Source organism: Primulina tabacum, chromosome 11, assembly GCF_025594145.1.
Source record: "Primulina tabacum isolate GXHZ01 chromosome 11, ASM2559414v2, whole genome shotgun sequence".
NCBI classification, from domain to species: Eukaryota; Viridiplantae; Streptophyta; class Magnoliopsida; order Lamiales; family Gesneriaceae; genus Primulina; species Primulina tabacum.
In genome coordinates, this window is record NC_134560.1 from 7,296,714 (window position 1) to 7,309,357 (window position 12,644).

General features: G+C 31.4%; 1 protein-coding gene across 2 annotated transcripts; it reads right to left on the reverse strand.

Moving 5' to 3' along the window:
- Positions 1-5,623: 5,623 nt before the first annotated feature.
- LOC142518963 (MYB-like transcription factor ETC3) lies at positions 5,624-8,531 on the reverse strand. 2 transcript variants are annotated; one of them, XR_012813680.1, is made up of 3 exons: positions 8,364-8,531; positions 6,933-8,232; positions 5,624-5,638 (listed from the first exon to the last, which is right to left on the reverse strand). XR_012813680.1 is itself a non-coding variant. In XM_075621826.1 (3 exons), exons 1-3 carry the CDS (start codon positions 8,491-8,493, stop codon positions 7,673-7,675), a joined length of 345 nt encoding a protein of 114 aa, XP_075477941.1. In that variant the 5' UTR covers positions 8,494-8,531; the 3' UTR covers positions 7,507-7,672. The 2 variants fall into 2 exon arrangements, 1 of the variants encoding a protein (XP_075477941.1); XM_075621826.1 differs by lacking the exon at positions 5,624-5,638 and having other exon boundaries at positions 7,507-7,799; positions 8,145-8,232.
- Positions 8,532-12,644: the final 4,113 nt, after the last annotated feature.

The following is a 12,644-nucleotide window of genomic DNA, read 5'->3' on the forward strand; positions in this document are numbered from 1 at the left end:
TGCAAATATGTATCAAAACATATAATATGATGTGAAAGATGAGTGAAGAAAGATTAAGGCGTGCCTTTGAGTATTTTACGCATGAAAAACAACCCTTGACGTGAGGGGCGTTGGCGGAGAGACGAGGGGAGAATCCTTGCTGAAATTTCCTTCAAATCCACGTGAAGGTGCTGTTGTGTGGCCATGTGTAGTGCTCGTGGAGAGAGTCCTAGTGTTAGGTGTGAGTTTATGTGTTGTTTTAGGATTTGGAAACTCTAATTTTGATATAAAATACATGGTACAAGTTTTACGCTCATTAAAAAGTAATTAAAATAATTCGAGTCTACCAATACTTTATTTTACTCCATAAATAATAAAAATCAATTAATTTTTTATGTCAAAAATATAGTTTGAAGTTAATATTAAGTGGTCTTTGATGATGATATTTGTGAAGTAAAAATGTGATACATTGAGCCTATAAATACTTGATTTTATCCTTTAAAAACTCAAATTTGATTATTTGATGATGAAAAAAATATAGTTTGAAGTTAATATTTTCTATGGTGTCATTCGTGAAGTAAAAATGTGATATATAAATTGGTTCAAGAAAAACCTAATTCGAGTTACAAATAGTTGATTTTACCCCATAAATACCCATATCCGATTATTTGGGGATGTCAAATTAAAAAATTTTAATGTCACATTTTTTAGGTATCACATTTATAATTCACAGATGTCATTATCAAATAAATAGTATGTCATATTTTTAGGTATCACATTTTGACTTCAGAATATAAAAAGAATATAGTTTGAAGTTAATAGTTTTTGTTGGTACCATTATCAAATGTCACTCGATAATATCCATGGAGTCGAATTAAGTACTATTATTATTAAATTATGTATCACATTTTTACTTCATGAATATCATTATCAAATGTCAATCAATAATAACTTCAAACTATATATTTTGACATCCCCAAATAATTGGATATGATTATTTAGGGGGTAAAATCAACTATTTGTAACTCGAATTAAATTTTCTTTGTACCAATTCAGATATCACATTTTTACTTCATGAATGACACAATAAAAAATATTAACTTCAAACTATATTTTTTGACATCATCAAATAATCAAATTTGAGTCTTTAAAGGGTAAAATCAAGTATTTTTAGACTCAAATTATGTATTATTTATTTAAATTTAGATATCATGTTTTTACTTCAAGAATGCTATCATCAAAAGCCACTCAATAGTACCTTCAAATTATATATTTTGACATAAAAAATCAATTGAATTTTAGTATTTAGGGAATAAAATCAATTATTTATAGATTCGAATTAGATACTTTTTATATCAATTAAGATATCACATTTTAACTTCACAAATGACGCATCAAAATTCAATCAGTATTACTTGAAACTATATTTTTTATATCACAAAATAATCAAAATTGTGTCGTAAAAGGGTAAAATCAAGTATATATGAGATCAAATTAAGTACTATTTGTGTCAATTTAGGTACCATATTTTTCATTCACAAATCTCATCATCAAATTTCACTCATTATTAACTTCAAATTATATATTTTTACATCCTCAAATAACCGAATTTGAATATTTAAAGGGTAAAAGCAAGTATTTGTGGACTCGAATTACGTATTATTTGTATTAATTTATGTATGACATTTTTACTTCACGAAGGTCATCGTCAGTGTCACTCAATGTTCTTCAAGTTATATTTTGGCATCCCCAAATAATTGGATATAAGTATTTAGAGGATAAAATCATGTATTTGTAGACTTTAATTAGATACTCTTTGTACCAATTTAGGTAACACATTTTAACTTCATAAATGACACCATCAAAAGTCACTTAATATTACTTGAAACTCAAGTATTTTATTACACATTTGGTGTATTCAAATAGCCTAAATCAAAAATTTAAAACCGTAAAATAGGTACTTTATCGGTCAAAATAAGAACTTTTACTAATTCTATGATGAATGAAAAACTGTGTTTTTTTTCAAAATTTAGATGACATGAATAAGTTATCTGAACATATTTTCAATGAAAATACCAATAGTTATTGAATTTATGGTGATAGCTCGAAGATCCAGTATTTTCTTACATATTTGGAGTGTTCAAATAGCCAAATCAAGCATCTGGAACTTCAAAATAGGTACTTTGTAGGTAAAAATAAATAGTTAATATTATTTTATGATGAGTGATGGTTGACCAATGTTTTTTTCAATAAAATGACATGAATAAGTCATCCAAATGCATTTTTCATGAAAAGATCAACAATGACTAAATTTATGGTGATTGATTGAAAATATAGTATTTCTTATTTGGAGGATTCAAATAGCGAAATCAAGTATCTGAAACCCCATAATAGGCATTTTGTATGTCAAAATAAGTATTTACTCTTATTCCATGATAATTGAGAAACGATATTTTTTTTAAAATTATATTTTAGATGGAGAATGCACATGTAATTTTTGTGGATAAAATAATATGTTTATTTAAATAACAAAATGGCAAAAATGTAAATTTGGGTTTGTAGCAAGTTAAAACTAAAAGCAGCATTGTCAGATACTGATTCCTAAAAAATTGTGGTTAGGTACTGAATCTTAATTCAAACATTAACAGAGACATTTTTCTCAAATGTACCGTTAATTTATCAATCCATGAAATCTAAATATGATAACTACCAATTCTGGAACTTTTCCACACTATTTTAATAGTCGTAATATTCATAATGTTTTAGAAGTCGTACACTTTTATCTCTATGTTTTTCAAATTGATATGTTCATAAACTATTTTAAAAGTTTAAACGTTTGATTATGACAAAACTCCTATTATCAAATTTAACTAATTGAATTTTAATTTCTCAACGAGAATCGAGAAACGAATACTTGTGTTCCACTAAATAATTTAGGGAGACCACTAATTATAGGTTCACAACTCATTGTGATTCTGAATAATATTTGTTCTTTATGCGGGCTTATCTTATGAGCTCCATTCTATTCATCAATTCTTTGATCACAATAATGTCCAAAATACTCCTGATTGGACTTATCGAATAATGGTAAGAGCGTCTAGTAGCATTACACTATGATTATATAGGTATCACTGATAGTCTTTGCAAGAACCAATCAATTATTGTTTGCGTACAATAAGATCATTCATCACATATATCCCGATCGAATCTACAATCATTTGTACATCGAGAGTTGTATATGAATTTGATAATCATGTGAAACATATTTGAGTATTCATAGTTGCCTCGCATGATGAACTATGAAATCTTTTTTTTCCTAAATACACATTTCTATTATGGCCAAAGATTTCATACACTCTTATCTCATTATAAAACATATGATACCCACGTTCATGTGCGAGCAATGAATCTGCAATGCGTTGGCTGATAGATGTGTCGCACTACGCTCATTCTCGTCACTTGACTTCCATGGAGTCCGTAAATGAGTCAAAATATAACACTAACATGTAAAAGTTTCGGTGTTGTCTCGGGTCATATGAGTTAATAAATAATGTACAATCATAACCTCTATCTTATCAACTCGATAAATGGTAATCACTTGTAAAGTCCGAAAGAGGTAGTTCGATGAACTCATCGTGTGAACACCAGTCTGTATATTTTAACTTCTCTATGTCATTACTAATGAAACATGATATACATCATCAAGATATTAGTCTCAAGCTCGAACTACTCTTATTATTCTTTTGGACTGCTCAGTTAACTAAGAACATGTTTAGAATATACAATAATTAAATTACATGTTTAATTATAATCATCATATGTACAATATCATCTTTCGTTTATTGTGATATATTCAATATCTTTATCTATGTTACATGAATGAGTATTCGTAGACAAAAATTTTTTTTGCCAAAATAATCTAAATTATATTAAAATAAATGATATTTTACAAGAAGTCTATAAAAATCTCAGCCGATTGTTGGCTTGCAAGCGTACATTCTCTAAAAAACTAGCCAATTTCAACCCATGACATCTCAACCCACCTGTTTTATATATTAGACATAACTTATTTTGATATTTCTGCATGACATATATAAAACTAAAATTGACATATCCCAATAAATACATGACTAGATATGATATTTTTTCTTTAATTCGATTTATTCTTAATTATTTATAGAACAATTTTAGATATCCAAACTCATTGATTTTATTTCAATACAAAAAATATATAAATTTATGGTAAATAACTGTTATATATTTATAAAGTTTGCATTCATTCAGTCGTTGAAATATTTATAATCAGCAAGTTTTTGTTGACATAAAATTAAATTTTCAATCTAAGAATCTGGATCAAATTTTAATTGAAGCCACACATGTAGGAAGTCGACACGAGTCAATCAAGGTCAAAAGATACGAGGACCAATGGATCAATTTAAATCTACAACAAATCAAGTACGTAAATCAATTTTATGAGACATATATTTTATTTGGGTCATCTATTAAAAAAATTAATTTTTATGTCAAAAGTATTATTGTAAATATTAGCAAGATTGATACGTCTTATGAATAAAGATTCGTAAGATCGTCTCATAACAGACCTACTCATTACATATATCTTAAATCATTTACCAATTTAGATAGAACTGTTAGTGTATCATTTTCTCGCACCCAAACCGCATCATAAATTCAAAAATTTAAGTTTTGACGTTTATATGATCGTCTAATCAGGTCCACGATTGAAGACATTGATTAATGCTAATAAATTAATCAATTCTAGACCCTCTAGAATATTCAATGAGCATCATGTATGTATAGTAGTCATCATCACTGACATTATTATTTAATTATTAGATTTTTAATTTATTAAATAAATAATTGTGAACTCATTATAACCACGATCGACGATTAGACAGTGTCGACGTACAAATGATATAAATCTTGTTCATATAATGAAAAATGAAAATTTCGAAAATCAAAATTTTCAGTGATTTATTTTTGGTAGCTGTCATTATTGTAAACTCCTTCAGAAAAACAGGCAGTTCCACTCTCATCGCTTAATTAGCAGGTAAACTTACACAACTTCCAATCCATGGAATCCACTTATAAATTCATTCATAGGCAATCTGTTTGATCTCAATGCTTGTGTGACCCTCAATGGTTTAAGGATACAACTAGTCGTGGGTTCACAAGTTCATCTGATTCAAAACAACTTTTATTCTTATTCGGGTTTACACTAATTATTCTCATTCTTTTCATCAACACCTTGATCAAGAATAGTCATAACTGAAGTTTGATTGCACAAAGCCGGATCGTAGTAAGAGTGTCTAGTAGCATTACCCTATTATCCCCTAGGTATCACTGATAGTGCATGCAAGAATATTAAGTTATGGTTAGCATACAATACAACCTCTTTAACTCATATATCCAATCGAATCTGCAACCATTGGCATATCGAGAATTCCAAATTAATTTGATAACGATGTGATATATATATTTGGGTAATAATAGTGACATCATATGAGCAACTAGGAAAACACATTTATCTAAATTACATGTCTTGATCTGGCCAAAGACTCTTTGTAATATTAACTCATCAGATCACATAAGATATCTTCACTCGTAAGCAAACAATAAATATCCAACTACAATGCATTTGCTCTTATGTATTTCGAAACTACACTCAATGTCACGCCCCGAAACTCGGGATTTGACACCGGCGTCGTTTAACAATCACACAATTGAAACAACCAGCCTCGTAGCATAGTATAAACCGAAATACCAGTTTATTAATCATAATCTCAAAAACCAAAGTCTTTACAACTGAAATAACTAATGAAATAAATGCGGAAACGTTTTTACATAAAACTTGAGTACCAAAATTCAGAAACCTCTTTACTAGCAACTCTCGAGATTAAAACAATTCACCAGCCCCAAAATTGTTCCGATTCTTCTTCTTCAATCTGCTCTTCGGATTTATCTGGGAAGATTGTAAGGGGTGAGTATTTTGGGAAATACTCAGCAAGTGGGGGCAGTTCGAGTACAACAAAACAACATGCAATTTCGAAATATGCATACCGTGCAAAAATAATTCTTATCACGTGCGCATCATTAACCCGACACTGAGATTCATCTACTTTCAATGGTTTACTGATATCAGTCCCTAATTTTTACTCCTCTAAGGGGACGCGGCCGTATAGCGGTTATCTCCCCCAACGCGTAAGGGTACGTATGGTTGGGATTCCCACCCATATCAAGTTGAATTCTCACAGTGTCAAAACATTTATTCATGCAAAATATCGTAACCAGAAGGGTGTAGAAGAAGAATTGTACTCGCCCGAATTTTTATAAAACCGAAAATATATGCATCGAAATTCAATAATTTAAAACAAGCCCACTTACCTTAAATTCTTGATGAAAAACGTAAAAAGGCTAGGGTTCTTCGAAATTCCTACTTCACTGGTTGGACGGCGGCAGGGCTTCGCTGCGCTCGAAAATTCCTAAGGAGACTAGAGCACAAATTTTCGAAAATTTGTTGTGATATGTGGTGTGATTTTCGAGTCTACAGGGCCCTCCTATTTATAGGGGTTGACTGCTATCGTGATCGAGTGATATCGCGTTTGAATCTGAATCAAATCTTTATCGAGAATCGTGATCTATCCGTGATATAAATTCGAACTCTAAATCTTTTATCTCTCAATTTTCGAAATTCTCAAATATATACACTGTAAATTTCGAATTCTAGGGATTTTATTATCCTTTGCCTGATTTTTATCCCGGTATCTCCATATCAACTCAAATCTTAGGCATTTATCTGCGAAATTTCAAATAATAATATACACGATATTATTATTCACTCAATCTTGGTAAAATCTTACAAATCTCACGTCCTCAAATGAGATAAATTCTGGTATCCAAAATATACTATCGTGATAAAACTTAAATGATAAAACTTAAAATTCTTGGATTTTACACTCAACCTCGCCACCTGATGACCCTCAATGGAGTGGATAAACGGATCAAAATACATGCTAGTACGTAGAGTCTTTATGTTGTCTCGGGTAGAAGGACTAATGTTATACAATCATAACCACAGACTATCATACAAGATAAGTGATAACTACTTGAACAATCCAAAGGAGGGTTGTTTGGTGCATTATCAAATGATCACATATCTGCATGAATTGACATCTACATGTTCTTACTAATGAAACATGCCGTTTATTTAACAGATGTCAGTCTCAAGCTCAAGTGACTTTTATCCCGATCATATGCAATTGACTCGACTAGAAACTTGTTTAGAATATACGATACACTTTCTAATGATTTTCAAGATCTTACGTTGAGAGTCAGAACTCATAGTACCTTTTGCATATTCAAAGATTTACCTATACAATTTGCATATGTATAAATATAAAATACATGTCATAATTGAATAAAATCATAAAATATTATTAAAATAAAAATTATTTTTACATAGAAATCAATAAAGTCCAAGCTACAAATTGGATAGTGTGACAACTACTCTGATAAAAATTATTTACAAATATTTATATATAATGCAAAGTTCAATGGATTTGACAAAGAAAAATGCTCATAATCAATAATCTAGAGGCCACAAAGATGCAACCACCGCCCCTTCTATAACAGGGAGAGTGGATAATGGCGTGTTAAATAAAATTGTAGAGACAAATCAAGAAATCTTTTTGATCTTTTGTTGTATCCTTATGTTTTTAAAACTGTCGCTGTTTCTCATCAGCCAAAACCTTTCGATCTCCTCTGGTTTCCGGTCCGGTACTCTTCCGGCGATCAAATCCCACCTGAAATTTTTTCAAGTTAAAGTCTCCACTCGTAGGACTCAAGATTACGAAGAAAAGTGCCAAAAAAAAAAAAATAGAGAAAAGGTAAAACAATTAACAAGTAGCCGCGGAGTCAAAGAACTCCCGTGATAAACGGACAAAGTTTCTTTCTTGGATTTTTCATGTTTGCTTCCTGCTGATGAACAATGAAAATCACCTCAGATGATAAGAACAGTTGCAGCGCAAGTTCAAAAACAACGAAAGATTAAGAAAATATGGAATACTTATTTCAGACCAAACAGCTGATCGATCTCCCATTATGAGTTCATAAATCCCGGGAATAAGTCGGACTTCCACTGTTCTTACCTCTCTCCCACGAGCCGATACATTCTTGAAATGATGTCTTCTTCTTGCTCAGTCATGTCTATGAATTCCCACTCAATACTGCTCACCTCTGTGTACACACACACACACACACACACGCGCACACATATGCCAATCAGCATCGTGTATAAATAGAGAATTACATTACAAAAAAGAAGAAAAAAAGAGTTGGAAATTTTTGAAAAGTGTGTGAAGAAGAACCTTCAGAAGATTTGAGCCTACAATTTTGAATCTTGGGTTGCTTTTGTTTATACTTATCCATGATAGTCAGGATATTATAGAAAAATGGGAATTCTTGGAGCTGGGATCTTTTAAGGTAAATTTTCTGCATATGGCAAGAATTACTAACTATATAATGAAATGGATATGTATAATTCATCAGATAAAATTATTATTATTTTAAAAAAAATATTGGATTAGGGAACGTAACGGATGGTCCTACCAAACAAATTGCATGCTATGTTTGACTTATAATTATATGTTGTCCACTCAAATGGATATGATATTTATTACAATACAATCATGTCGATTACAAACGTTGTGTGCGTTTCTAGTCGATATCTTTATATATAATTGTTTTACAAATAAGTACATCAAGATAAAGTTGTCTGTATAACTCAAATATAAATATATTTATTTCTTTACTACATTATAAATTTTTAATAGCTCAACACTTTATAATATAATCTTTGAGATCGTGATATAATTTAAAATTGCATAAAATACCCTTTAATATAGTATATGATCAGGTGTCCCGTTAATTTCTTAAATGACAAATGTTTTTTCATTCATGAAATTAATATTTTGATTTTAAAATGAAAATATTTCGATATAAATAAAATTTAACATTGATACTCACGGAGAATTTAGGGTCCGATCTCAGCAAGTGTCACTAGTCCAGACGCAGGTTTCGAAATTACACTGAGCCTGAAATCACGAATAAGACCGTTAGAAGGGGGTCAGGAGGGTGTCCTGGCGTAGTCCCCTCCGACGCTTAAGTCAGAGACTGAGGATATATGAGGGAGCAGCTAAGAGCGATGCTGAAAATAATATAGTGAATGAATTAACCGTACGCTCAAACATGATATTTATAGGAGAATACACCACCCAAATGTGGTCTGGACCTCTAAATGTAATCCGGGCCCCTGGGCCCATGGGGTATCAAACATTAAAGTGAAAATGCAAAAACGTTATACTTGTACAATTTTGTTACAAAACATACGTGTGTCTCGATGACTAGTATAATATATAAAATATACATACGCGTTATATTCATTTTGATTTGATGATCATATTTATCTCCAAATTGTTACAAATTATTTGATCTATTTCATTATCATTTATATTATTAATTCAATATATCAGTGTAGGATTTTTTTTTTGTTAATAGATCAAATTAATTTTATTAGATTTGAAAAATATTGTATATCGAAACAGATCCAAATTCTATGTTTGTCTATAAGTAATCAAAAGAAGCGACACCAAGGATATTTTCGATGATATTGCGACACAACAGATTTGGATCCATTTGTTGTAGGGATTACACACAGTACCATGTGTCGTTTATATTTTACCCAAGATCATCGATTAATTATCTCAAGTGTTCCGTAAGATCGTCTGTAAAATATGCACAAACACTATGTTTTATAATTAAGTCCACGACAGATCATCCAAATCTCAACTCGACATCGGCATCAAAATCTTGATTGGTGAACCAAAATGTTCGCCATGACCAATGTATTGATTGATCAACAAATTCTCGACTTCTTATTAGTAGACGAAAATAATTAAAATCGGATTTTTTTCATCGATGATAATACCCAAAAGTTGTTGAATTGAATTTCTGAGCTTGACAGAGCAGAGTAAATTAAGTGGCATGAAACGGAGTTTGTCCGCTTGATGAACGTACTACGCGACTACTTAAATTATGAAATGGAAAATTCGATCGAGGATTAATAATTTTAAGATGAAAATATTTAGATCGAACATGACGAACACAACATCCAAATACAATGATTCAAAATGTGTCGATAGATAATTGGTTCTTGAACAGATAAGCGAGGAAAGAACAAGTGATTGCGAGAACGTAATGTTTCGGACTCCTGGAGCCAACGGGATTTTAAAGATTATCATGAATTTTCTAGCAGAAAACGACGTTGATGATGGAGTTTCTCATTTAAAATATCTGAAACTTTAATCCCATCACATCTCATCAATTATCCATGACCACAAAGGTGTGATGTATGGATGAGATTGGATAAAAAGACTCCAGAATAAACAATAATTTACCTGCATTGCGCCCCAACAGGAAGTAGTCAATCAGTACGATAAATCTCATCTATATTTATTTGTAATAAAAAATAATATTTTGACATAAAAATTAATATATTTTTATGTGTCGGATCATATCCGAGTTCTGTCTAACAAAATCAACTCATGAGACGATCCAATAAAAATTTTGTTGATTAGCTAATCACCATGTTATCTAATCCGAGTGATTATATGGTATCGTATGTGAAGGATCGATTTTGACACCCTTGAAGGTGCTTCAAACAAAATATTTTCCATAAGCTGCAATAGCTTGTGTTATAAGAATGAATACACCGATAAATTAAATCGGGTTTGATTTTTAAACCAAGCGGAAGACACTCGAAATAATCATTCGTTAAGAAAATTGAACAGTTTAAAGCTTTTAACTTGTGTAAACTGAATAACTGAAATAAAAGGATCAGTTATGGCTTGTATCAGTCCAGTTATGAGAAGAACTGAATTGATCAAATCAGTTTTAAGACGATAGTTAAACAATTAAAGATACAATATATGTTAATGGATGTTCGGAGACTTTAACTGCTCTTACATTACTCTTCTACTACCTTGGGTAGGATCCACTAGAAGACTTTGATTTATACAGCACCTTGTACAAACACACTCCAGAAGGGTAGCATCCAACTAAAACTCCTAGTACTCAAGATTGCAGGCAGCACCTGATAATCCGCATAATGTTTAACGTCTCTTATGCCAAGACTACAAACATAATTTTTAATGTATTTGTATGAAGACTCACTTAGCTAAACAATAAGCTCAACTCTCTGTATATACGAGTGATTGTGCGTGAATGTATGAAAATTGATCTAATCAATACAACATGTGCGTGAATGTATGAGAATTGATCTAATCAATACAACACGAGGGTGTTTCCACACAATTGGGCTAACTGCTTCTAATAAGCTGATATGAAATGAGCGTGCCCTCTGTTTTTTTCACACACTAGTATTTTGTTGTAGTTCCGCTTGCTTTTCAATGGTCTTGATCTGGTATTTATAGTCGCTTAGCTGACCATACATGAAGACTCGATAACAATGTCCGTTGTATTTGCATGTGCTTCCTTATGATATGTCTCTGCATTTTGACAACTGTTCTGGAAGCTTTTCTCTTTTAGTTCTGCTACAACGTCCATTATTGTACATTCTTCTATGAAGTAGCTTGTAGCTTGTACCTTGTATATTCGTGCTTAGCTGGATTCCATTTGATAGTCCTGTCGTGATATGTGAATTGATCAGTTACAACTGATGCTTTGAACTGGTCTGTGGTAAACTCAGTTTGGACTGGTTCAGTTTTGGAAATCAGTTGGTGTCTTTGATAGCTTCAGTTTTGGCTCGAGAAATGATCAGTTCGACACACTACATAAGCTTGTTAGAAACAAAATAACAAATTTTGTTAACATCAAAATTAAGATTATAAACATAAAATGTTCCAACATTATGATTGATATATAGGTTTTTCTGACTAGCTAGCTAGGGAAATTCTCATCCAATTACTTGGGCGAAGAACACATATCTTGAATCAGTATGGATTTGGTGGGGAAAAGTAGAAAGGTGTCAGTAGGGTGTGATTTCTTTATCTTTATAATTTCTCTTTTAAATCAAAAAACTATTCTAAACTAAAAATAATTTCGTGTTAACTGTTTAATATTATTTGATCAAATTGAAAATAATAATACCACATATAATATATCTGGATATTTTACTAGCTTTAATCCTGCAAATCCGATCCACCAAACAAGTGTGAGGCGAGGAGCAATGGTTTTTTGCAGTTGGTTAGGGCACCCACCCTTCAACGACACAGAGCCAACTACTTCTGTCTGAACAACAATAATTGAACGGTGGGGAAAAAAGAAAAGTGTCAGATATTTGGCTAAGGATAAATTCGCTAGAGAACAATAATTGGACGTGGCAAAGTGTTGGAAATTTGGATAAGGAAAGAAGGTTGGTGTACCCCACTTTAATAGAGATTCCCCCATATTTCGACTAAAATAATCTCTGTTACCAATAAGTTAGTGTAGTGCTACAAACCCGTGTGAAAGGGGACGAGAAATTAGTGTAAAAAAATAAGGTGTTTTTAACAGAAAAGACAGATGGGAAAGGACACATGACGTCGGAAAATAAGGTAAAACTAGCCGATCTTAATTTATAATCTATTATT